At 33.4% G+C, this 26,989-nt stretch overlaps 5 protein-coding genes across 5 annotated transcripts; 2 read left to right on the forward strand and 3 right to left on the reverse strand.

Annotated features, from left to right (window-relative positions):
• Positions 1 to 939: 939 nt before the first annotated feature.
• LOC101203649 (RHOMBOID-like protein 2) lies at positions 940 to 3,821 on the forward strand. The gene is made up of 5 exons (XM_004143881.3): positions 940 to 1,424; positions 2,155 to 2,318; positions 2,874 to 3,037; positions 3,152 to 3,402; positions 3,522 to 3,821. Exons 1-5 carry the CDS (start codon positions 1,132 to 1,134, stop codon positions 3,631 to 3,633), a joined length of 984 nt encoding a protein of 327 aa, XP_004143929.1. The 5' UTR covers positions 940 to 1,131; the 3' UTR covers positions 3,634 to 3,821.
• Positions 3,822 to 3,904: 83 nt separating this feature from the next.
• LOC101218387 (protein IQ-DOMAIN 14) lies at positions 3,905 to 7,191 on the reverse strand. Its single transcript, XM_004143941.3, has 3 exons — positions 6,833 to 7,191; positions 4,833 to 5,036; positions 3,905 to 4,757 (listed from the first exon to the last, which is right to left on the reverse strand). Exons 1-3 carry the CDS (start codon positions 7,085 to 7,087, stop codon positions 4,119 to 4,121), a joined length of 1,098 nt encoding a protein of 365 aa, XP_004143989.1. The 5' UTR covers positions 7,088 to 7,191; the 3' UTR covers positions 3,905 to 4,118.
• Positions 7,192 to 10,380: 3,189 nt separating this feature from the next.
• On the forward strand, positions 10,381 to 14,969 carry LOC101218621 (protein HAPLESS 2). Its single transcript, XM_004143942.3, has 18 exons — positions 10,381 to 10,687; positions 10,769 to 10,912; positions 11,065 to 11,153; positions 11,241 to 11,280; positions 11,410 to 11,467; positions 11,545 to 11,605; positions 12,056 to 12,134; positions 12,240 to 12,374; positions 12,538 to 12,732; positions 12,813 to 12,893; positions 12,975 to 13,075; positions 13,328 to 13,445; positions 13,565 to 13,597; positions 13,676 to 13,769; positions 13,869 to 13,957; positions 14,042 to 14,157; positions 14,240 to 14,340; positions 14,440 to 14,969. Exons 1-18 carry the CDS (start codon positions 10,511 to 10,513, stop codon positions 14,730 to 14,732), a joined length of 2,004 nt encoding a protein of 667 aa, XP_004143990.1. The 5' UTR covers positions 10,381 to 10,510; the 3' UTR covers positions 14,733 to 14,969.
• Positions 14,970 to 15,749: 780 nt separating this feature from the next.
• LOC101204133 (phosphatidylinositol glycan anchor biosynthesis class U protein) lies at positions 15,750 to 20,094 on the reverse strand. Its single transcript, XM_004143883.3, has 14 exons — positions 19,817 to 20,094; positions 19,674 to 19,721; positions 19,503 to 19,563; positions 19,237 to 19,269; positions 18,867 to 18,988; positions 18,242 to 18,376; positions 17,896 to 17,972; positions 17,543 to 17,808; positions 16,973 to 17,029; positions 16,703 to 16,871; positions 16,530 to 16,587; positions 16,354 to 16,439; positions 16,216 to 16,272; positions 15,750 to 16,110 (listed from the first exon to the last, which is right to left on the reverse strand). The coding sequence occupies exons 1-14, from the start codon at positions 19,950 to 19,952 to the stop codon at positions 16,027 to 16,029; spliced, it is 1,389 nt and encodes a 462-aa protein (XP_004143931.1). The 5' UTR covers positions 19,953 to 20,094; the 3' UTR covers positions 15,750 to 16,026.
• An 844-nt stretch (positions 20,095 to 20,938) lies between these two features.
• Positions 20,939 to 23,088, reverse strand: LOC101218860 (GDSL esterase/lipase 1). The gene is made up of 5 exons (XM_004143943.3): positions 22,663 to 23,088; positions 22,464 to 22,585; positions 21,851 to 22,081; positions 21,499 to 21,760; positions 20,939 to 21,388 (listed from the first exon to the last, which is right to left on the reverse strand). Exons 1-5 carry the CDS (start codon positions 22,916 to 22,918, stop codon positions 21,153 to 21,155), a joined length of 1,107 nt encoding a protein of 368 aa, XP_004143991.1. The 5' UTR covers positions 22,919 to 23,088; the 3' UTR covers positions 20,939 to 21,152.
• Between the last annotated feature and the right edge of the window lie 3,901 nt (positions 23,089 to 26,989).

The following is a 26,989-nucleotide window of genomic DNA, read 5'->3' on the forward strand; positions in this document are numbered from 1 at the left end:
CTTGAATAATAATCAAATTTCCCTCTTGCAATAGAAACAGCTAATAAAACAAAACACTCTATTTGGGATAAAGAGATTGATGAAGGGAAGAAACTTGCTCTCCTGCACCATGAATGAACATGACCTCATCAACTAAGGAGATTATTATAAGACTTATTTACATATATCGAGTAAATTAACCACTTTAACACAATCAAATTCAACTACAACATGATAAATATTTAAGAAAATAAGTCTGTAAAAGTCCATTGCTCTCTTAAAAACTCTTGAATGCATTGCATTTAAGAACAAATGTATAACTAGTCAAACAAACATATCTCAAATAATAGTATTGAAAAACACTTATATTCTAGATATGTAGCAACCTAGTTAGAATTGTTCCAAACAACATCAACTTTCATGTATATATATTCACGATTAACACAATTCCCAAAAAAATCGGGTACCTATGATATGATACATTTTTGTTTAGTGTCCACACATAATAATAAATGATCTTCCTTTTAAAATATGTGGTCTCTTTTTTTCATCATTTTTGTAGGTTATTATTTTTGTTACCGAATATTTGGTAAATGATATTTGAGAATTATTTTCCCAATTTGGATAGCTTAACCCCTCACATCTCCATCATTGAATATAATGAAAACAATATAGAGTTCTAAGAATGAAAATTAAGCTATTTCTTTTTAGATAATTTCAAACGTATTCAAAATTTAAAATTATAAAACTTGTTTTAAATAAATAAGTAAAATGATATATATAGATTTCGTTGTATGGAAAATAATCAAAAGCAGAATATTTGTTCAAAAACGTGTTGTGTCCAAAATCAATTGCAACTTTCCAGAAGAAATTCCCTTTCTTTCTCCGATCCTTCGGTTTCAACAGAGGGGTATACTCGTCATTTCTTCTTCCGCCATTGTTTTAATATAAGTAATTTTTCAGAGCTTCCTCGCATTCCACCTCTACCTGAACCACCGACTGTTACATATATAGAGAAACTGCGAACTAAAATCAAAATTCCCAATCTTTTCTTCAAAGTAAAAGTACCTATTAGAAAAACCCCCTTCAATTCCCTCTTCCATCATTGAGAAACCAAAGCTTGAAGCTTCTATAGAGAAACAGAGTGGAACTATGTCCAATCAAGATCTTGAGCGAGGAGCCGCTAAGAATCCACCCAATACTAACCCAAATGCTAACTATTCAACTTCTCCTTACTACCTAGAAACCTCTGAGAAGCAATGGACTCCTTGGTTGGTTCCTATGTTTGTTGTGGCTAATATTGCTATGTTCATTGTGGTCATGTATGTCAATAATTGCCCTGATTCTAATCTGGGTTTTGGAGATAAGTGTGTGGCTAGTTTTCTTGGACGATTTTCGTTTCAGCCTATCAGGGAGAACCCCCTCTTGGGGCCTTCTTCAAATACGTATGTCTCTTCTTTTGCTCTGTTTTTCTCTTTATTTCAATTACTGTTTTGTATTTTGTGTTTTGTGTGTTGCTTTGAGTGTGCTTCTCTATGGGTTTCATTCTGTATGCTTCAGAATTTTCAATACGTGAATTTTTTATGGAGAGTGTTTCTTCAATCTCCATGGGTTTGATCCTGCTCTGTTTCATCATAGTTTTGTGTTTGGATTTGAGAGCGATTCTCTGTGGTTTGATTCTTTATACTCCAAATTTAAGATTTTTGTCTTTCCTTTTAATCAGTGGTCTAGAATTAGTGATTATCTAGAACATAAGACATGAATTTCTGGATTTAAGAGTCTTTCATCAATCTCCATCGGTTTGATTGATTCTGCCTGTTTTTTTTTTTTCTTTAGTCCATCTTAACTTTGCGTTTGGTTTTTTAATTTAGAGTATTTCTATATGGGTTTGATTCTATATGCTCCATGGTTTTCGAGTTTTGTTTTGCCCGTGTGGTATGAAATTTAGTGATATCTCGAACATAAGACATATGCATGAACTTAATTTCTTAATCTTTCTCCCCTTTGCATATTGTTTTAATTTGTAGATCCATAGGAATTGATGCTAATTGTTATATTACTATCTCAAACAAATACTCAAAACGTCTTTCGATTTGAATATGACAAATTCTATGGATTGGATCCTATACCCTTCAATTGAACTCGTTTGCCTAAAGAAACTTTTTTACTCTGCAGATTGGTGAAATTGGGAGCTCTTAAGTGGAACAAGGTTGTTCATGAGCATCAAGGATGGAGACTTTTGTCTTGTATCTGGTTGCACGCTGGAATCATTCATCTTCTTGCCAATATGTTGAGTTTGGTTCTGATTGGAATCCGCCTCGAGCAACAATTTGGATTTGGTATGCCACTTGTAAATTTTCTAAACATTGTTGGACTTTGTATCATGTTCTGTATTGTCTCAGTGAATTGTCGTAGAACTGGATGTAGCTTTTCAGTTACCTCCAAACGAGAACTGCTTTTTTAAGGGAATTCCAAAAATCTAAAATTGAATACATGCCGAAATTTAATACCCACAGGCCACAAAGTCGGGACATGAGTTACAATTTCTTTGTTATAAACATTTATATGGTCAAATAAGGTGGATTTTGTAACTCACCTAATGATAAAAAGAAAATATGGTCTCAATAATGGCTGATAGGTCAAGAGTTCAATCTATGTTGGTTACCTACTCAAGAATTAGTTTTTTACGAGTTTCTAAACACCAAAATGTAGTATCAGGTAGTGAGATTAGTCGAGGTGCGCATAAGTTGACCCGGTATATTACGGATATAATTAGGAAATAAATAAGGTCGACATTTGGGTGCACCTTTTCTGATTATATAGGAATCTAGGATATTTGCTGGCAGAGTTTGGATTTTTCCATCTTCGTTTAAGTCTTATATTCATTTTTACAGTGCGTATCGGGATGATATACCTTGTGGCTGGAGTTGGTGGGAGTGTGATGTCTTCTCTTTTCATTCAAAACAATATTTCTGTTGGTGCTTCTGGTGCCCTCTTTGGACTTCTTGGAGCTATGCTATCCGAGCTTTTGACAAACTGGACGATTTACACCAACAAGGTTAGCTGCCAGACATCAACTTCGACATAGATTTTTCTCTGTTTGTAATGGTTTTGTCAGTGTATTTATGTTTTGACATGTTCAATGGCTAAAAGACTAATTGTGTTTTCATAGGTTGCTGCACTCTTCACCCTCATAGTCATCGTTGTTATTAACTTAGCAGTTGGAATTCTACCTCACGTTGACAACTTCGCCCACATTGGAGGATTCTTAACAGGGTTCCTTCTCGGGTTTGTTTTGCTTGTCCGCCCACAGTTCAAGTGGACAGAGCGCCACCATCTCCCACCTGGTGCTCGACGTGTACCCAAGTATAAAACTTATCAGTATATTCTCTGGCTGGCAGCTGCAATTCTACTAGTTGCTGGGTAAAAGCTCAAAACTCTTGCCTTTCCCATGTAGTAGTATTTGTTACTCAGATTCTTCTACTGCTTGTTGATGACATGTTTGAATCAGATAAGCTAATTCAGTTTGATATTTGTTGCAGCTTTACCCTGGGCCTGGTGATGCTATTCAGAGGTGAGAATGGAAACAAGCACTGCAGCTGGTGCCATTACCTGAGTTGTGTGCCAACCTCAAGATGGGACTGCGCAAATTAAGTTTCTCTTAGTTTGTGTGTACATAGTTACACTTTTTGGGATCTTGGGTTTTAGTTTGCTTTTTACTTCATGTATATGAATAGTTTATGAGGCTTTTTCTTTATTCTTTTCCCGCCTTGTCCTTACAATTGTTTACCGTAGAGATCTGTGATCTATTTCAGATTAATAGCATTGATTATTTCCCGTCACCTTGGACCTTGGAGGTCTTTTGGTATTTCGTGTTTCTTCTGAAGCTATTGGGAAAATGAGGGTGACATGAGGAAAACATACATTACCATGTAAACAGACAATACTAAACAGACAATTTTAAGAACAGTGATAATGACTTTCTAGTTCTAGGATTATAAACTTGACCGTTTCCAGCTCTCAAAGTTCCAATCAGATTTTCACATATTCATTATTAGGACTGACTACTAATATAAGTTAGCAAAATAAGGCTACTACGCTAGTGAAGTAGGAGATGAAGAAGAGAAATATTAGAGGCATCAGTATCTGTAACCCACAGGCATCCCAAGTTTGTCCAGTCGACCAGAACCGGGGTAGGCTTTCCCGATAAAATTAGACCGCAATGTTGATACCTGCTGTGCAGTTAGTCTCGATTCGCCAACAATGAAAGCAGAACCCCGTTTTGCAGAACTCGATCTTTCATACTGAGGACGCTGTCTTGGAGCGCTATGAGATCTCATTTTGGCTCTTGAAGATTCAGTACAGGCCATGTAACTCGGATATTCAGAGTCGCCACTGAAATAGCTTCTCGTACTGTCACTCTTAGCCGGAGTGAAGGGGCTTTTCTTTGTACTACCACCCCTTGATGAGACAGAAAAGAAAGAGTTCTCCTCAACTTCATGAGAGAATTTAAATGGACTAAAACATTGGGTTTCACAGGAAAATGAACTTGGAGGCTCTTTTGAAGGCACATCAGAAGAAGATAGAGCATTCTTGATGGAACTAAAAAGGCTCTTGGGTTTCAACTTAAAGTGAGCTTTTTCATTCTCAATTTCAAGGATTCTATCAATGTTTTCAGCATCAATAGTTGTAAATCTTGAGCCACTCCTCTGCATCTGTTTAAACCTAGTGCTCTTAGTATGTGGGCTGTGCTCAAATTTTTCTGGGGTAACAGGATCCTACAAAACAAACAACCTTTTAACAGTCCACCCATGTTTGATACTGCGAATGAGAAACACTACACACTGTCTTACAATAGAAGAGAAGCTGGAAAATTTGATATCCGAATGCAAGAAATCGAAAGAAGATTGACTCCGTCCTGCTCGTGCCCGTGCTTGTGCTCTCAGTAATGCCTGCATCCTCTTTATCCATTCGGCTGTTCGCTTCCTCTCGATATGGCCTCGAACCAATGCCTGAAGTCTCACCAACCCTCTTAGTGCCCTTAATGCCTTCCTTGCCTTTCAGAAAAAACAATAACAAACAAAGGAAATCAAACCATAATGAATTCCCATTAAAGATTTAGGCTGGCAAAACATGAAGAAGACAGAGACATTACAGAAAGCCATCCGTGCTTCCATACAGCCATGGTTTTTCCAGTTCAGTACAACAAAGCATTAAATACTCCTAATCAACCCAAAATTTCATTTATATCATGCAACGTTTAAAATGTATACCTAAACATACAAAGGTCTTAATTTACTGACAAGAGGTTGATTTCCACAAATATTTTAGAAAAATTATAAAAAGAAAAAAAACCAAAAAATAAATTAAAATTAGTTTTTTCCCCTGTAATTCCAAAATAAAGATAACATAAAAAACTGTAGCCAAACAGAAGGCCTAATTCCATTTCCACCTAAACAGACAAACCAACCCCACTAGGGATTTCCAAGAACAATCCTCAGTTTGATATTTTATTTAGAGTTTAACCCCTCAATTATTACAATATCTCAATTGGGTCCCTAAAATTCTAAATATTTTCACATGGGTTAGTGTTAAAAAAGGTGAAAGGTAAGTTGTTTACCATAAAAAGTAAAGAAGCACCTTTTTTTGACTAGGAACAGATCAAGTTTTTTTCCTTTTAAAGAGCTTGGGAATGAAGAAGACAAAGGGGTCTCCCTCATATCCAAAGGAAGAAAAGAAAAAGTAACACATATACATTTTTTTCAATCTAAATGATAAAAAGAAAGAAAAGGAACATCTCACAATGGATTTTCTATTTGAAGGAAAGATGAAAAAGTGAAATTCAGAAAGTAAATTTAAGATACAGCATTCAAAAATAGCAAGACTCATCATGAGAAACCTGAACTTTTCATTTTTGTTATTTATGTATTTACTTATTTACTAAAGAATATATAAAAGAAAAAAATAAATGTAAAAGTACAAAGGAGAGAATCTGAAGGTATTAATATGGTGAAAGCTCCTTTTCACCTTACATTGGAAGGGAGATTTTGAAAGGACAGATGGCAGAGCTAATACGGGCTGGGTCCCACACGGCTTTGTTTTTTCATATGAAGTGATTACACGACACCGTTTTCCTCCGAACGATGCCGTCTCGAAGAGACTTTCATGTTCCCATGTAACAAATATAGATCCCTACTCCTTTCTCTTTGAACTCCAAAAACTTTGTTATATTTTATTATTTTAGTTTTAAAAAGAAATGCTTTTGATTTGATTTGAGATGGAGATATTGAGTGTGTAACACACTCAACAGCTAAGATTGAAAGAAACAAAAAAGAAGGATGCTTTTTGGTAATCCCAAGGTGAAAGGGATTGAGATTTAAACAATGGAATTAGTTGAGATTCTAAACTAAATAATAGAGAATGAAATATTGTTCAATTGAAAATCTACTCCCTGAATATACGCTTCTTTCTCAACTTAAACCCTATTCACAAGTTTTCTTTAGACAAAAATAAAATTCAAGCAAGGTTAAGAAAGTGAAATTTCATCCCATCGAACCCCATTGAAAAAAAAGGTGAACTTTAATTAAGGTAAAATGAAAAAGATGAAGCTTTTAGTTCGGTAAGGTGTAGTCCAAATAGAATGCTTCTTGTGACCTTCCTCAAGGGGTCGGTGCTTCAAATTTATAACCTCTCTAATTTGTCTGAAACGAAGAAAGCGTAATTGGTATGAACTTGCTCAACTAATTAAAACATTATGGTTATTCTTTTTTTAAAAAAAAAAAATCACTCTTATTTAGAAAAATAATGTTAAACATTTGTGGTTGGATCGAGAAGAAGTAACTTAGGAACAAACCAGAAATCCACGAAATGCAGCCTGGATTTTGATGGCAGCAGAGTTAGGGTCCGCCGTGGGCGTCGTCCGTCGGGTGGTGGTGATCTTGACGATGGGAGGGAAGGTGACGGGGGGGTCATGGTGGTGGGTTTTCTCGTTATCCTTGAAGTGGCATTTGAGGTTGTTGAGCTTCGAATTAGTAGGAGAAGGATTGAGAAATGGGTGTGGTTTCTTGAGACGGAGAAGGCCGCGGAACCATTTGAAGGCTTTGCCCATTTGGGGTTTATGAAAGAAGGGGGGTGGTGGTTGCGGCCATTAGAGGTGGGGATTGGAATTGAGAGAAGAAAATGGAAGTGATGAAGAAGAAGGAAGTAGAAATATAAATAAAAGGAATAAGGAAGGAGAAGGGAAGAGAAGAGGCCAAGTCAAAGGCATTTCGGGGCGCGTCGGTGTCTGTACTACTCGCACGTGCCTCTCCTTTCTTTTGTTTTATCTTTTTACTTTTTTACTTTTTACATTTACCCATTTACCTCTTGAAAGTTTTCTTTCTATTAACTTGTGTTAAACGGTATTACTTTTTAGATTTTTTTACTCTTCACTTCAATTTCATCCCAAAATGCCTTTTGACCAATAATCAAAATCTGAATATATACCTAAATAATAGATAACTGAATAGAGAAATTCACGAGGGAGAATAGTTTTTACTTAATTATGTGTTATTTTATTTCCTTAAGACTAAGTAAAATACATTTAAAAAGTCAATATTTTGTGAAAAATTCAATAGTTATGAAATCAAAATAAAAACTACACGTCAAGAGTAAAAATGTCCCATCTAATATTTTAAAATCTAAAGAAAGATCAAGTGATAGATAAGGTTAATTAAGTTGGAGAGACAGCTTAGAGAAGAAAATCTGAGAAATTAGATTGTGTTTAGACCAAGTTTAACCAAGGAAAGAAGTAATGAAGTAATGGTAATAAATATAAAAAGAGGACCAAGTGGATTATACTCCGTAAGATCCAGATGGAAATCTACAGAAATGAAAGGTGTTAAATGTAATGATAGTTAGGGTTAACATTATGATAGATATTATTATGACATTTATTGTGATACTTTTCTTTGATCAATTATCAAAAAGGAGTGACAATAAAACAATAAGAGGTGAGAGATTATAATGTTGAAGAAGGAAATGTAGTAGGTTAGAATTTGGTAAAGGAGAGGTTAATAAAGAATGAAAATGAAATTTGGAAGAGAATCTGATTGAAAGGCACACACAGTGGCGTCCTCTGGCGGGAAGATAGGGTTTGGGTCTGATTTTTCTCAGAAAATCCTCATTATTATTATTATTATTATTTTTTTGTTACTTTTAAAATTATTAAGAAAAACAGAAAGAAAGAAAAAACATCATTCCATTTTCTCCAGATTCTACAGCCTTTCACAATCTTTTTGAATTGGATTTTGATAGCTGAATGCATGGGGGGTGTACTGTGAAGTAAACTTGGGCATACTCATTCTATCGTTTTGCCATTATATGGACAAATTAAATATTATAGTGATGAGATATCCGAATGGCCACTATGGATGGAAAAATGTCAACAAATAATAAAGGTCTCCCTCCACCATGTTAATAAAATATTTAAACATACACGTGTCACTTTCATCTAAAATATTAATTGGGTTGTCTAATGACTTTGACTAATAGGACATTTTGTGATAAGATTAGTCAATGGTATATTAATTCATTGGCCTACTCACACAAATCCTTTTCCAACTAATTTGATTTTGTGTTGACCCCAGCTTTTAAAATTTGAATTTAGATGATTAAATATAACTTTTTGAACTTCAAATTATTTTTTTATTACATTTCTAAATTTAAATGGAGATTGAGATTGAGGGATGGATGGTGTGATGTGTTGAGGCCTAGGCATTTCCAAAATCTTCAAATGTACTTTTCTACCAGACAGAAAAATGGGATGTTCTTCCCCTAATACAAAGTTAGTCAACACACGTGTCCTGCTCCCCATGGTCCTACTCATTGTTTTTAAATTCATTTCAACTTATAAGTCTGCACCCTATTTGGATTGCTTGCAGATTTTTTTTTATATATATTTGGATTGCTTGATTAGGAGGTTGTAGGAGGCAACGATTGTGAGAAGTAGATGACACGGGAGTGGTTGTTGAGATGAAAAGGAGTAGTTAATAGTATTTGAAATTAAAGTAGCATATAATCTATGATTTAAAATGGAGGATATATACCAAATTAAAGAGCACATACCCTTCAATAATATTAAAGAGCACATGATTCAAACTCTTTTACCTTTTCTCTCACTTCCACAACTATTAGTTGTTTGTGATGACCTAAGTCTATGCAACATCCCACTCCACATAAGTATTAGACAAATAATACTTAATATTAAATTTGAATATAAAATAGGAGGAGTAAGGTTGTAATTGAACTAAATTGTTTTGAAAATTGAGTAAAGTGAGGTTGAGGTGAGAAAGTTGAAAGAAGAGGGTGAAGGCGGCGGTGGGGGGTCAAACTTCTCGGCTTTCACTAAATTGTATGCGCTCACTTTTGTTCTCATTACACCAACCGACATCCTACATTCCATACATTATTATGAAAATGAAAATCATTCAATACTATATGAATATAGTTTTGTTTAATAATTTCCATACCAAATAGGGTTGCCTATTTCTTTTAAACTTATAATTAATTTGCCATAAATTAAGTAGGAATAATTATATTAATACTTTACAAAACTACGCTTGTTTTCAAAACTAATTACAAAACTAATGCTATTTTTACCTTTTCTTTTTTCTCTCTCATTCCGCCACTCATCCCAATTCCATTTTCTTCCTCTCGTTATTTTTAAATGGATGAAATTTCGTCATAACATATTAGTCATTCATATCAATCATGTTTTGCGTCTTAGCTCAGTCATCTTAGCTACATCTTCTTAATTAACTCAATCAACAATTTTGGTAATCAACTTTTGGGGATAATTTACACGAATGACTAATCCAAATAAAACCAATCAATCCAAAAGAAAATAATCCATCTTAAATCCATAATTTAAATTATTTATGATAAAAAAAAATAGATATTTGATGGGAGTATCAAAACTCAATGGAATACTTACCAAAATAGCAAATAAGCTCAACATGGCTTACCTTGATAAAATGAGGGCAAAGTCACATACAAGTGATTTAAGTTTTATGACGTATATATGTTGTCATTTTCTATATAAAATATTATATTATAATGAATCATATGATAATCTATAATCTAACAAAATCAAGGCAAATAGTTTTGGATAACGTTAACTTAATTAACGCTAGAGAATCTATTCAGAATCAATGCCTGTGTTAACAGCCAAGTCTATATGAATATTCATATTTCATCATTTTTACACCCGATTGGTTTTTTCTGTATTTATTCTGTTTTCTTCATCAATTAAACTGATGGGTTTGTTATGTACACTTCTGAGGTTGAATGAACCAAATGTATAGAGTGAACAATTCGGTTTTGCTAGAGTAGATTGGGGGTTTCTGTCTTTCCATTGAATGATTAATATGAAATGAATATTCCCCTAACCACCATGTTATAAAGCTATTGTTGGAAGTTATATAACTGCCATGAACCCACCCTTCTTATTCTTTCAGAATTCAAATCCCAACTCTCACAATCATGCCAAGTAATGGGTTACCCCAATCTCCTTGCATTTTTCCTTCTGATTTTTCTAGCAACTCAGACCATCTCCGGAGTTCAAATCCTCTCGAAGTCAAAACTTGAGAAATGCGAGAGGAATTCTGGCTCTGATACCCTCAACTGTACCAAGAAAATTGTCCTAAACATGGCTGTTCCTAGCGGTTCTGTAAGACCCTTTTATATAACTCTCTTATTCTATTGGATGGTTTTCTTTAATAGTTTCCAAATAATTTTTTTTATGTTGCAGAGTGGGGGTGAGGCTTCCATTATAGCAGAAATTGTAGAAGTGGAAGAAAACTCCACAAACAAGATGCAAACTCTGAGAACACCCCCGGTTTTGACTGTCAGCAAATCACCCGCTTATGTTTTGTATGAGCTAACATACATTCGTGTAATTCCCGCTTATGATTCTGTTTCCTTGTATCTAATTTTAATAATATGTTTGTGGTTACTGTGGTGTGGTGAAGTTCTAATCTGAATGTTTCATGTTTATGAAGTTTGATACTTGTATATATTTTTTATGTTTGAACACAATATGCTCAGGATGTTCCATATAAGCCTGAAGAATTTTATGTTCCAACTCGCAAATGCGAGCCGGATGCTAGCGCAAGAGTGGTACAAATATGTGAGAGGTAAGATAAGCCAGTCTTTTTAACTTGTTTTCCACGCAACCCCAAAGGTATTTGATTTACATTATTTTGTTTGATGTTTTCTTGTAGGTTAAGAGATGAAAGTGGACATATAATTCTGAGCACTCAAGTACCAATTTGAGAAAAGCTTCTATTGTCTTTGACTTTCTTTGGTTATATTGATTGATCTTCAGTCTTCACGTTCATTTTGATCTTGTTATTGATTCATTCTTTTTTGTTTCTTGTTAAATCTGTTTAGCCAATATGTTGTCCTTGTGGGGCAAAGCGTCGAATGCCTACGTCGTGTGGGAACTTTTGTAAGTTCGTTTTCCGTTTCTCCGGTTGCTAGTTCCTTCAAACACTGATTTGTGATCTTAACTCTTTTATTTCTAAGTCGACAAGATGATTAAAGGAAAGGCAAACACTGCACATTGTCTACGTTTTCCCGGTGACTGGTATGACTTATGTTTTCAGCTTTGTTTTTTGTCATTTTTTCCTTTTAATACTGATATATAGTAGTACTAGCAACCCCTTCTAAGAACATAACCTTATCATGAGGTCTTGATATTTATACTTTACCACCTTGATCTTAAACCGGTTTAGAAGCTTAACCATCATTATTATTATTCTTTTATTTACATTAAAGAGTGGATGTTTGAACCTCAAACTAAAATCCATTCAGTTAAGTTCTTGATAATTAACTTGTCATTCCAAAAAGCATACTTTTGGAGTTGCATTAATCAACTCATGTGTTACTTTAATGTATGTTGATATATTTAAGTATGTATCATATACATTAATGTAGGATGGTTGGATGAATTTGAAGTTGATGAAACTCAGCTTAGAACCTCCTTAAAGTGTACTACTAGCAAAAGATTCTAACTTAGAGTTTCTATCTCACTTAGGTTTCATGTTTTTAGTATTGGACAATGGACATTGGGATTCAGTGTTCAGATTCATGTGAAGTCAGGATCTAAAGTTTCGGTATGTTTTCCTCGATACCCAATGGAGAAAACTTCAATATTATCACTGTCTCATTCTCAAGTTTTGATCAAAATTTAGTGATTGACATTAAATTTAATTTTTTAGGAAGTGTCTGTGGGTCCTGAAAATAGAACAGTGGTGTCAAATGATAACTTCTTACGGGCTAATCTTATTGGTGACCTTGTTGGATACACAAATATTCCATCATTTGAGGACTTTTACCTTGTTATTCCCAGGCAGGTATATGCTTATTCCACCACAAAAGCATTTGATGGAACATTTTGTAATCGAAGATTTTTAGACATTAATGCGTACAACGGAAAGGCTACCTTGATATATATAACTTTGCTTGTTTGTTCTTATCTTCTGTTGCTAAGCTTAAAATATTCAATTGTGATGGAAGGGTGGTCCTGGTCAACCACAGAATTTAGGTACCAATTTCTCTATGTGGATGCTACTAGAAAGAGTGAGATTTACTTTAGATGGTCTTGAATGCAACAAAATTGGTGTTGGTTATGAGACTTTTAATGGACAGCCTGATTTCTGTACATCCCCATTTTGGAGTTGTTTGCACAACCAATTATGGAATTTCAGGGAGGTAAGCTTTTAATCAAGAAAGGGTACTACTAACATTGATTGCTTTTATATGATCTGATACGTTTTCCCAATTTTCGAAAGGCCGATTTGAGTCGAATTGGTAGGAAACAATTGCCATTATATGGAGTGGAAGGACGGTTTGAGAGGATTAATCAACATCCAGTTAAGTATTGGAGGATATAGAATTATTCTTCATTCATGAGTATTCATATTGCTAAACGTTTTGTGTTGGGTGGGTTGAAGAATGCTGGGACACATTCGTTCTCCATTGGAGTCACTGAAGTTCTCAATACAAATCTTGTAATAGAATTGCGTGCTGATGATGTTGAGTATGTTTACCAAAGGTGAGTTGTTAGCACTTCTTGTAATTAAACTGCATCCCGAATGTGACTTGGTATGAATACGCTACGATACATGTTTAAGTGTCATTGTGCTAACAAGTGACCAATATATGTCCAACAAGCGTCGAAGTGTCTAAGTGCTTGCCAAACTTAAGTGTCCGTGTTTTGAACCAAATATATATATTTTTTTGAAGATATGAAAAGCGATTAGCAATCACATATGTTCTTCAATAGGCTACATTTTATTTAATGTAGGAGTCCTGGGAAAATTATGAGCATCAGCATCCCAACTTTTGAAGCCCTCACACAATTTGGAGTTGCTACAGTTGCAACTAAGAACACTGGAGAAGTGGAAGCATCTTATAGCTTAACGGTATTTACTAAGCTTTTACTACAATGAGATATATGGTTGGAATACTTGAGTGAAGCTTTTATTGTTTCTTTTGATCTCCTGCACATTATTTCAACTGGATGGATTTTTCTTTCTTGCAGTTTACTTGTTCAAAAGAAGTCAGTCTCATGGAGGTACCGTCTTTCGTGGAGACATTTTGATAGAATTTTGTTCATGTGATGAGTTTTTGATGAAAATCTAGATGATTTCAGGAACAATATTATATCATGAAGCCAAATGAAATTGCTAGCCGTTCATTTAAACTCTACCCAACTACTGATCAAGCAGCAAAATATGTTTGTGCTGGTAAGATGAGTAACTAATTTGTGCTTCTTTTCTCATTAAATTTATTTAGTTCAGATTCAAGATTCTTTGAGACAAAACTTCTCTTTGTTGATAGTGCAGCCATACTTAAGGATGCTGATTTTAGTGAAGTTGATAGAGCTGAATGCCAATTTGCTACTACTGCTACTGTCCTTGACAATGGATCACAGGTTCCTTTTACAGTTCTAGAATCATGGTGAATCAAGTATCCTTCTTCCATTAGTGAGTTTGGCTTTTTTTTTTTTTTTTAACAGATTACTCCTTTTGAACTCCCCAAGAAAAAGGAAAATGGTTTCATCCATTCAATCAAGCTCGCCTGGAAGCAGTTTTGGGGAAGCGTCATTGACTTTGTCACTGGGAAATCTTGCAGGTATTTGCTATCAAACTCTCATAAACCATTTACCTTCCATTGACATACCATCCCCAATGACACGTTTGCCTCTTTTGAACAGAAAAGTGTGCTCTGGATTTTTTGACTTCAGCTGTCACATACAATATATATGTTTGAGTTGGCTTGTGTTGTTTGGTCTCTTTTTGGCCACTTTCCCCGCAGGTAACTATTATCCAACACTTGAAAAGTGATTTCAAACAAGTCGGCCTAAAATTAAAAATAAGCATCTCATCTTCATAATTTGTTTCAATTACTATGCAGTACTTGTGATACTGTGGGTTTTACATCAGAAAGGCTTATTTGACCCTCTTTATGACTGGTGGGAGGATATGTTTTGTCACAAAAGTGAGCCCACAAGGTCCACTTGGAAGTATAGAGGTGAAAGAAAACATTACCATAGACATGGTAGTAGGCATCACCAAAATCATGGGAGTGGATACAAGAGAAGAAGCCATGAATTACACAAAAAGCACAAACATTCTGAGAGAGACACAGATTACTTTCTTCACCATGTGCACAGGAAAAAAGGTAAGAGGGGACACAATAGAGTGTAGAATGTTTGATACAGGACAAATACTTGTCTTATTATAATTAATCATAGTATATACTTAAGTGTTCAATACAATATATACTATATTGAATATTGATTTTCAATATTACATGTAGAATAAGGAGTTGAGATTGATAGGAGTGGTAATATTTGAAGTTCCAGTCTACATCATTTCTGCTATAATCTTGTAGATTTTATCAGTTCTATGGGTGGCATCGAAAACGACACATTTTCCTCTGGATTTTCACCTCACTCATTCTTTTATGCCTCTCATCCCTCCTTTAACATTATCTACTCCACTTCTTTCATACCTCTTTTGATAATTTTTTTATTATTAAGAAGAGCAACCACCTTACGACATGAGAACATCTTTGAAACCATAATAATCTAACAAAGAAGGTATAAACGAGATGTTATTTCTTCGGTAGATATAAAAAAATCCAAAATTTTTAGGTTGCTATTTGCTCAATAATGACACCAATAAAAAAAGACCTCAGTGAACAATCAAATTAAATTGGTTCAAAAGCAATCTAATTACTATCATAATAAAAGTCCATTACGATTGATTCATCAATTTGTAATCAAATAACCGTGACCTAAATATAATTTAAAATGTTTCCCTGAGTATATTCCTAGAGAGGTTTCCGTGTTTCTCTAATTCATGGGTAACAACTATATATGTGTTATTCGATCATTTTGGTGTCTTTATATGTTACGATCGTGGCCGAATATTTGTTCATCATTTAACATATTATTGGATCCAAAGTAGTGAGTTACCGTATATTTCTAGTTTTTGGGTCTCTATTTCTCATTTCATATATTTGATACTGTATGTTTGACATGGCTCAATTTTTATTCTGTCCTCAAATTATTTAGTATGGTTAACTGACCCTTTTCAAATAATAATTACCATCTACTTAAATTAAACATTTTTTCAAATATATCTGCCAATTTTAATTAGCATGTGACTTATATTTTAACCGACGTGGAAATTTTAGCTTTGGCCAACTACTGCATCACATGATCAAAACAATCGAGTACTCCGATTTTACAAAAAAATATTCTCAAACCATGTAACAAGAAAACGTCAACACTAAAAAAAAAAAAAAAAAGAGTACAAAAACGTCTACAAAAAAGTACATATTAGTATATGGTAATTGATCTTACCAGCTTTAATTTGATGAGAAAAAAGAGGTTCAAAGTTAAGGTAGGTGGTAATCAATAATTCTTTTCCCATTACGAAAGGGTAATTTTTCTTTGAGGTTTTGAGTCCTATAATTTGGAGTTTAAACTATCTATCATGAAAGCTTCACTGCAGATAGCTTCCTTAGCTTCCGATCATGATTCAGCATTGTACTTACACTCTCAACCACTAGAACGATCTGTACGCCAAAACAAGCAGTGACCCACAAAATTACTTAACATTGAACAAATTTTTGCGATATTGAAGTGCAAATTGTACATTGGAGCAGCAGAGAAAGACGAACCTGGAAGCAAGCATAAGCCATGGCATTTGCAAAGTAGAAATTTGCATTGCCAGTCCCCTGCAATTTTGTGAACTTGTTTGGTTAAAAGAGTTCAGGTCTTTCCATTTCAAATTAATATTAGAGTCAAAGAAGGCATACCCTCCATATCCAAAGGTTGTGCATCACAGGGCTGAGCAGGGAAATCCCAATATACCCACAGAATAGAAAGAATGAGAACTCCAAATCTGTATATGTACCATAGGTATGGGGTCAAAATTGATTAAAGAATCAGATGAGGTTGGAAGCGCAGTAACCAGAACCAAACAAGTACCTACCGACCAATACGTCTACAAACAATCCCATAAAACTTAAGTACAAAGCTGAGTCTCCCACCTAAAAGAAGTTGAAACAACAAGAAAGATTACCTATTCAACTCAGAGTTTGATGTAAAAAAGTGTATGATAAATATTAGTGATAAATAAAGTTATGAGATAAAACCAGAGGATACCGAAGGGTAAGACTTCAACATGGCGGAAATAGAAAGAAGCACAAAAGCCAGAAACAAAGGTCGATGGCAGAGACGTATGGACAATGGCAATATCATAAACAAAATGTTGATATGAAACACTATTAAATAGAAGTCCCTGAAGAACTCAAACACTTCTGCAAAAAGGTACCTGTAATAAACATTCAAACAGATCAGTTGGTAGTTAGACTCGCACAGTACTTTATGCATAGAAATAGCTTTTTAAAGCATCTAACGTTTTGTTGAACTCACCATAGAACTCCAATATTAGGGGACAAATCTTGCACGGTGAGAATAAAGCCATATGTGCTGCAGTAACCCGCAATACATTCATTAGCTAAGTAATACATATGCTGTATACTCAGAATAACATTTCAAGCTCATGTTAGTTACATGGTAATAAGTGGGATTACCTTAAGAACCTAAAACATTGATATAAAAGAACCCAACTTTCTCATAGGTGGATTTAACTTTCATGGACATATTAGAAAAATATTGTTCAACAAACAACTATGTGTTATTGTTCATCAGCCGCACCAGGTTACTTGACTTTTTACTTTCATATTTTGGTGTGATAATGAGCACACTACACAATATTGTGGACGCCGACTAGCAGTTTGCTAAGTGACACCTCCCCATCCTCTTTAAGACCAAGGGAGGGTGAGGGAGGATCTGAAATGTTCCATATTCATTACTTATCACGATGAGACTAGTAGTGAACTGGATAAAACAGGGATAGAAGCATTCTGGTAAAATAAATGCGAAGCGTAAATAGGCATTAACAAAGATAAGATGGAAGATTTTAAATAAAAAAAATCATACCTTCTAAACATCTCCCAGAGTCCACCAAACTGTTTGAGAGATACACCACAGAGAAGCAGCATATAAGCAGAAAATACAGAAACCCATAATAAGAAATACATGACTGGTCTCAGTGAGAAACCATTTGGTACTTTAGGCTGATTGATCACTTCCTCTTGCTGACCACAGCTATCATTTGAAGGTTGTTCAACGACTCTACTACAACTCCTTTCAAAGAAGAATTTCCTAGGAGGAGCATCTAAGCCATTGCCTAATAGAAGAACTACCTGGGGGGAAGGAGACCATGACAACTAGTATTAGAAGAATCCACATCAAATATTGGCTTACAAAAACCTTAGACAGAACTATCATACCGGAATTATCAGAATTACAGGATAAAGAGATAGATGGGTTGCCATGACAAATCCAAAAGCAGCCAACGGAACTTGTCCTGTACTACATGAGATGCATCTTATCAAACGGAATGTTCAATTTTTTTAAAAAAAAAATCATAATAAATATAAAATACATATTTTCAGTCCCAAAGACATGTGATTTGTGGTAATCTAATAAGTGATATACATATAGCGTAATGCTGCTACTTCAATATGACAATGGAACCATTGAAGCTTCGGTGAAATTAATTCTAGAAATTGGGCTTTTTCAAAAGACAGAAGAGAAAAAATTGTTGTTACAAAGCAAAGACTGCCAACTTCTTGCCTTTTGATGCTCCATAAAGAGTAAGGACAATGGCTAGATTCTCGATTGGAGATGTGGACAAACCCACACATGCAACTATTGTGAAAGGATTCCATACGTACACAAGAGAAGCAATATCTCCAGCTGGGAAGATCTCTGTTATCATTAAAAAGAATGGCATTACTGATAAGCAAATAATAAAAGAAAGGAATGTAACACATATACAAGTATGTTGATATATATCCAGATCAAAAGGCTGTACTCATTTGAACCGCGATGCAAAAAAACAAACTATATAAGAGAAACCAGATCTATCTATACTGATCTCGTCCAGAAAACAGAACTTCCCCGTTTGTAATTTCATTCCTAAAAGAAAAATTAATATGTATGTGTGTGTGTGCATACTATTCCTATTACTACATCAATCAAAAAGCCATGTTTCATGTGTTTCTCACAAATGCTCCCTTCGTAACTTATAAGAACGCAATGCTTTTTTGAATTTCAGTATTGCTGAGGCGTCCTAACAAGTGAATCCCAAATCCTCATTGCTAAGCTCCATCGTTTTGTAAGAATCTACTGTAACCACACATAGGTCAAGCAAATATAACTAGATAGTGAAACTGCAGTTCTAACAGTTGACAAGTACCTGAACTTTTTGATAAGTTAACTTTTAGTAGTTTCAAACTTCGATAGTATGCCCTCTGAAGATTCTGACCAGTTCCACGAATTAGCAATGCACTCAGAACATCTGCAACCACAAAAGCAAAACTATCCAACAATACATTTATATTAACAGCCTGAATATATAACAGATCTATCTTAACTAAATAAAAATCTTAAACCTTGAAGAAGAAAATTTCACAAATAAGTTAGTTACAAAAAGTACACAGCACGATGTCCAAGACGAATTCTAAAACAAATCTTCACTGAAACCCATTCACTATCAAATGTTTAATAACAACCTCTCGAGTGGATAAATCAATCTTAGTCGCAAATAAAAGAAATGCAAAATTCACCTGCATAAAAGATGGTCTGGTTGCCCTTCAATCCTGCATCATCATTAAACAATCATCATAGAGTATCAGAAATCCCAACAAAATCAGGCATTACAGTCTATGCATTGACAAGCTTAACTGTCCAGTAATCCAGAAATTCTTAAGTTACACAATGCACAGCCCGAAATTCTTTAAATTGAAGTACTCAGTTAAGTCACAACTATAGAAAGAAATCAAACACTAAACTGAAATTCAATATCACATTTCATTTGGAGGTTGATTCTTACCTTTTGACAGTCAATGGCCCTAGAAGAGACAGTAACAGAGGAGAACCATGATACATAGATCCTACTCAAACAAATAGGCAAAGTCATTCTCACTATCAGAGATAACCAAACACAATCAGCCAACTTCAGAAGCAATGATTTGGATCGAATACAAAAGGGAAACAGGAAAACCTGTATAGGGAGACATTGACGACTGTTTCAACCAGTAACCCTCAGCCACTGCAAAACATTAAAGAGAAGCAAAACTCATGAGCATAAATTACGTTAGACTCAAGCATAACTAGAATCTCCAGATAAAAGAGAGAGTAAAGTACATCGATGAATGCTGGTTAGAGAAGTGGCGACCTCGGGCCGAGAGGACAGATTCAGATTGGGAAAATATATCATAAGGAGCCTGAAAATCACTGACAACATCATCCATATCCAAAAATTTCCTTTCTTTTTCTTCATTTTATCTTCAATTTGTTCCTTCCGCGGCGGTCGATGGCGTGCGGTAGACTGCAGGCGATCGGAGGAGAAGGTTGAAGCACAAAGCTCCGCCAGTTTTCTTTTGGGCGCCCTCTCTGCGACGCTACAAAAAAACTCTTTTTTAAAAAAAAAATATATGTTATTATCGTTACTAAAAAATTATTTTAAAAAACAAAACTTAAATAATTTTAATTATTTTTACTATATTGAAAATAACTTTTATTATTTTATAGTTAATAGTAATATATTTTATAAATATTGTCACTTTTTTTCTGTTCATGACCATTCTCCTATTACTAATTTAATTTTAAGTATTAATTATACAAAAATGAAAAACACTCTTAAATTTTGTATTTTGGGTAAAAAAGTATCTTTAAATTTTAAAAAGTTAAAGAAATAATTCAAAAACTTTAAAATATAACATTAAATTTAAAAAAAAATTCAAAAATAGAAACTATTAATAGTTTAGTAATTTTAGAGTTTAAAATCTATGATATTAGTGATATAATTTAGGTAGATATCGATAATATATCCACAAATCAGTTATATCCTCACATATGATTGACATAACTTAAATGTTGATGATCTCAATAATATGTGATATTGGTAGTATGACTTAGGTAGGTATTAACGATGTTCATTTATCACATATATAAGTTAATGATATCAATGATATAAATAGGAAGATATTGGCGATATTTGTTTATCATTGATATCAACGTTAAAGCTTAGGTAGATACCAGTGGATGAGTGTTAGATTCAGTTGCTTTGATTACCTTCCTCCATGACATGCATGAACATATCAGAGCAAGCTCTTAAGAGAAAAGAAAGAAATATTTCTTTCTTGATTAGTCTTTCTTGCAGTTTACTTGAACAAAAGAAGTCAGTCCCATGGAGGTACTGTTTTTTGCCAAGACATTTTGATTGAATTTTGTTCATGTGAAGAGTTGTTGGCAGTGAATCACATGTTTACTTGACGATCTCTATGGACTGGATATAGGAGGATAAGCCATGAATTACACGTAAAGTACAAGACATTGACACTTTCTTCACCATGTGCATAGGAAAAAAAAGGTAAAATAGGGCATACCAGGAGTGCAGAATGTTTCATACAGAACATTGATATGAGGCTCTACTTAAACTGGTTTATACAGTACTTGTACTACATTGATTTTCATTATATTACATGTAGAATAAGGAGTTGAGATTGATAGGAGTGGTAATATTTGAAGTCCCAGTCCACATCATTTCTGCTACAAACTTGTATATTCTATCAGTTCCATGGTTGGCATCAAAAAACACATGCTCCTCTGGATTTTCACATAACTCATATTCTTTTATGCCTCTCATACCTCCACAGCTACTCTTTCCTCTAAATGCCCCACTTCCACAGCATCCACTCTTCACTTCTTTCATTCCTTTTCAAACAATTTGTCAATTATTAGGAGCAACCACACTATGACGACCTTATAAACAGATTGGAAATTCTATGTGCCCTTGATAACCACTTTATACAAATTCAACGTACCGTATTTTGTTGGGTGGTGGATTATGTTACTGATAGCAGTGTGGAAATCAGTATGAGAATATAGAAGTCCTTTAAACTTTTGTGCAAGGTTTTGAAGTGCTTTAGGTAGTTTTTCATTGTGCAAACCAATAAATTGCTTGAATTGTTCCATCCAAGCTGGAGTTCTGTAATGAGATATAATAGCTTCTTGTACAGCAGGCAAATGATCAATAGGCCCAATATTTAGCACTGAAAATTTCCTACCTCCTGTCTTGTAAATTTCCTAAAAAGTAATTAAAACTAAAACTCAAATCAAAGATAATACAGAATAAAACGAAAGCAAGAACATTAATTTGAAATTTTATGTGTTTACTTCGATGAAACTGGTCATGTTTCCAATCACTAAATCAACATACTGTTGTGTTGTGTAAGATTGATAAAGTGAATTGGATTTTGGATCAAAAGCATCATAGTCACCGCTTCCAATGGCGATTAAGTAAACGGCTTTTGATAGTAATTTCTTTGTTTTTGAAGTTCCAAGTTTCTTCCTCAAACTCCTTTCCATTTCTTTGAAATAATTCACCTGCCTTCTCAAGGTTACCACCTGAAAAAAAATCGCCACATCTTAGGGGGGGGAATTTCTAACATTTTTGTTAGCATCTACTCCTTCGTCACATATAACCTTTTCCAAAAATCTATATCAGTTTTTTTAAAAAAAGGAAAATTATGTTCCTCCTTCCCCCTCTCTCCCCTCCAGTCTTCTTCCTTTCTAGTTATTTTCTTTGTAATCTTCGTCTTCTCACTTTCAAGTCACAAAAGCGACCAAAACCCACCGATCAGAAACCTCTCTAAAAGTGACAATTTCCAACCGACAAAAAAAAACCCTACAGGGAAAGTTGTTTTTCAGCATCGATTTAAGCTCAAACTGACATGAATTAAGAGATAGCGTGATACATAAAAGAGAGTGGGAGAGAAAATAGTGTTACATATCCAGGGAAAGTTGTGTCAAGAACTCCAGCTCCTCCAGATGCAAAATTTACTCCTTTAACAAAATCCTTAATGCCCGGATAAAGATATGGCAGAATTAATGGCAACTTTGCATATTCAGCTACAAAATAAAAATCAACTAATCAATCAATAAAATACAAAAAAAAAATGTAAATATTGTTGCATTATATTATATACCAATGAAATCAGGAATGACTCTGCCATCGGAGAATCTTCCGGTGGGAAATCTGAAGAAAGTTTGGCCGTAGGGTGGGAAATTGGCCTGAGAAATGGTGGTTGTGTTTATGTAATTGTTATTTCCAACATCATAAATTGAATCCCCAAACACAAACAGAGGATGATCTTTTCCCAACGCTTCACATATTTGTATTATTCCCAAACTGCACAACAACAACAATCCACATAAAACCAACTTTATTGAGTTTCTCATCATATTTTATTTCTCTTTCACTACAATGTTTTTGCCCAAAATATGTTTCTACAGCGACTACAACCTTTTGCTGATATAATTGAGTTTTGAAGAAATATATTGACTTTGAAGTTTCTTAGTCAACCACACCTTAGAACTTAGTATTTAACTAGTATCTAACTTCTTGATATATCAAGATATGTTCCTATCGCTCCTTACAAATATGTGAAATCTAACATTCTCCTTACTTCAAAACGTTCTACTATATTTTTATCTATGATAGACTTCATTACAAATGGTGAGAAAATTATGGTGGTAGAGCAAAATTATATTCCATCAATCATAAAGGCCTCTGCAGAAAAATCATCAGTAAAAAGAAGAAAAAGAAAACCGAAAGCGGAATCCATAAAAAACACCCACAAATACAGTAGTCTAATTTACAAAACACCTTTGTCAAGAAATTACAAAAATCTAAAAAGTACATACAAATACAAACCAAGTCAGATAGGATCCATTTTGAATTGAGCCTAGGGCGCAAAGCCCAATTACTTGTTCTAAATCTTTTTGGCCCAGAGGCAATGGTTACACATGATCAAGATTAGTTTTTTAGTTTTTCTTTTTAAATAATTAATAGAGAAATTACCAAATAAGGACAGTGAAGAACATCCAACATTCCGTGACACAGTCAAATAATTGGTAAATTACTAAAGGTAAAGGGTATGTGAAAAGGGTAGACACATGCTCCTTCCAAAGCCACAGCATTATATAACGACAAGCATGAAAGAAAAAACAATTCCCAGTTTTTATGCATACTGAAGTTAGCCTCATGGATGTGAAGAAAGAGATAATTGTAAAGATATTAAAAGCTTCGTCATTAAGTGAATTATCAATCTCGAAGTAGTTAGGTTCAGTTAGGAGGTTTAGAATATGGAGCCAAGGGGAATATTCTCCGGACTATTGTGTATATATACTCATTCATCAGGTACTTCAATAGAACCTTGACCTCATAGCATCAAGAAGTGAATTTTAGATCAATAAGCCAAAGTATGTCTTAGATGATTTTGAAGCACCCGACTAAACTGCTCGTATCTCCATGTCATGATTCCAAGCAACATCTGAATTCACAACTTTCATGTGTGGTCGTCGAGGGAGGATACCGCTCGATCTGAGAGAGGAGGTAATTAAGAAGGTTGAGCCTTCGCAACACCTTTGTTTATTAAAAACCCTCGTAATAGCGATAACATACTCATTGAATTGGCATTCAAATCAAAGCACTTGTTGTAAATTTAACATTTTAAGAAAGAGATAAACACACACAATTTTTTGTCCCTCAAATTGCTTGTCAACTTGTGTTGAAGATCAACTATGGAATGACGAGCTAGGAAACATTACATATCGCTGTAACACATGATGGTTACTCTTTCTATCGTCAATTTAGTTTTAAGATGGGCCACATATTTTTATCTAATATGGTATCATATCATAACATATAAATTTGTATTTTTCATTTTAAATGAGAATCAAGACAGTGAACCCAAAGAAAAGAGATATATTGAGCTCACATTGAGGTAGAAGTGATATATTTTTTTTCATTGAAATGGTGATGTGACATTAAATATACCCTTATTAATTAGGGGTTGAAATTTCAAATTTTAGACCTATAAATCACAATAATAATTTATATTATCCAAACCACAGAATTAGGGATTGTTGTTATAGGACATTAACAATGAACAATGATATTATATTTAACACAACTAACAATTTTAAAAGAAAAACAAAACAACCTTTCAATGTCAAATTATATATATAATGGAACAAAACAAAACAAAACAATTTAGAATGAATTTTGAAAAGTGACTTCAGTACCGATGATAATATATAATCACATTAGTTTTGGTAGATTCAATAAACCAATAATTAAAATTTAATTTTGACCCTACCTTACCAAATTGTGAATTGAATAGGAATGACAATAAAACAAAAAAACCAAATACTAATTATATTATTATTGTATATACTAAAGTTAAAATTTTAATGACAAAATCAATATTTTAATAAATTTAAATTTCCATTTTAAATTATTAAATTTAAACAATAATTTTCTTTTGTTACTCTCAACATGGCAACATACATGCATGAACAAATAATTTAAATCTATGACTAATCTCTAGTTAGTATAGATCTAGGATTAGGGTTCACAAGTTCATATCCTTCTCTCAGTTATATATATTTATATAATATACATGCAAATTATATCACAGCTTTTAGGTTCACATGAAACTAATTTACAAAATATTTCACTTTTCCCTCCAACTTGTACTATAAATAATATATATACTACGTTTTATTTTTAAAAAAATAGTCCAACGACATTTAAATCCAATTATCGTTAAATTAAATTTAGGTTAACTTATTTTGAACGTTACTTTTTTTAATACGACAATAATAGAATGAAAAATGATGTTAATTATATTGAAATTAGATGGATGAAATTTGGTAAATATCGTATATATATATTCATAGGATTGACAAAGCTTCACGTGAAACTTACATTAATAAGACTTTGAGCAGACTTATTTTTTTGGAAATGTGCATTTTAATAAGCCGACTAAAAAGTTAAAATAAAAAGGAAATTAGAGTGTGAGTGTGTGTATATAATATAGAGTTAATTGAAATGTTTGTACGCCACGTGGTGCAAATTTTGAGACGTAGAGAAAGACGAATTTTGGTACAATTTTTTTGCCGGCTGTTGTATTTGCCGTTTTTAGAGCTTCATTTTTCATTTATTATATCTATGTCGGCTGTTGGGAACACGAACTACCTTTTTCTTTTTATTTTATTTCTTTTTCTTTCTCTCTCTCAATTATTATAAAATATACCTTAATTTGTTCTTATAATACTTTCCCACAATTCATTTAAATACATTTTTATTAATCACATGGATTTTAGTTGATTGAATTAGGTAGTTTTTCGAAATGAATAATGAAATAAAGGACGACTCATAACAAAGTATTGAAGAAGACATATATGTTATATATAGTTCACGATCAAACAAATATAGAGGGCTAAGAGAGAAATTTCTTAAATTTTTTAAATATAGAATTGAGAGTATTAATAAAACTTATTTTGAAAGTTTAAGAATTAGTGTTATTGGTGAAACTATATGTATATATATATTACGTTATTGAACATTCTAATTGCATAATAAATTAATTGTATTGAAAAAATCTCTATATGATCTTATACAAGAATTAATTAATTAATTTTATAAAACAGTCAAAACGATTGTATATATACTTTTAAATTTTAAATTCACAAAGCAATCTTAAACAGATTTTGGAAGTCTCTTTCAAAGATTATTTTTTCTCCTTTAAAAACATCATACATACATATGTTGGAATTAAAGCTTAAGCCATTAAATTTTGCTGCATATGTGGTTTTATTTTTATAAATCAAATGTCGATTGCTGAAATATTATCATTATTTAAAAAAAAAAAAATTCTTATTTTTCTTTATTAACCATTTGGATTTATTTTATATAAGCATATTCAAAACGTGGTTTCTAAATATGGAGTTATGATCTAAAATAATGAGACTGGTTTTACCTTTATTTTAGGTTAATTTAGAAACACGAGGGGTTGAAGGAAAGTTTTGATTCAAATAAATTAAATGCTTAGATTATTCAAAATTAGATTCTGAAATTAATTGATTTTACTTTACATTTGTGGATTACATAAGATTGGTCATTTGTTAAAAACCTGTTTGAATGAATTAAAGTGTTTCTTTTTTCAATAACTTTGGCAACAATTTGGGTTGCCCGTTTCATTTTAAAATTAATTAATAATGAACGATATACAGTGTATGTAGTATTATGAACACATCATATGAGGCATCTTCAAATTTTTCTATGCAAGATTATTCTCAAAAGCACATCATGTTAAAATACCAATTCAAAATATCGTTGATTTAATATGATTAACTCTAAAAATAATAGTTGAATAGATAAGAGTAATTAATCTAAAACATACCTCAATCGGGAAAAAATATATGAAGAGATCACGACTCTAAGAGTAGCATGGAGAGTATATGAAA

Source organism: Cucumis sativus, chromosome 5 (genome assembly GCF_000004075.3).
Source record: "Cucumis sativus cultivar 9930 chromosome 5, Cucumber_9930_V3, whole genome shotgun sequence".
NCBI classification, from domain to species: Eukaryota; Viridiplantae; Streptophyta; class Magnoliopsida; order Cucurbitales; family Cucurbitaceae; genus Cucumis; species Cucumis sativus.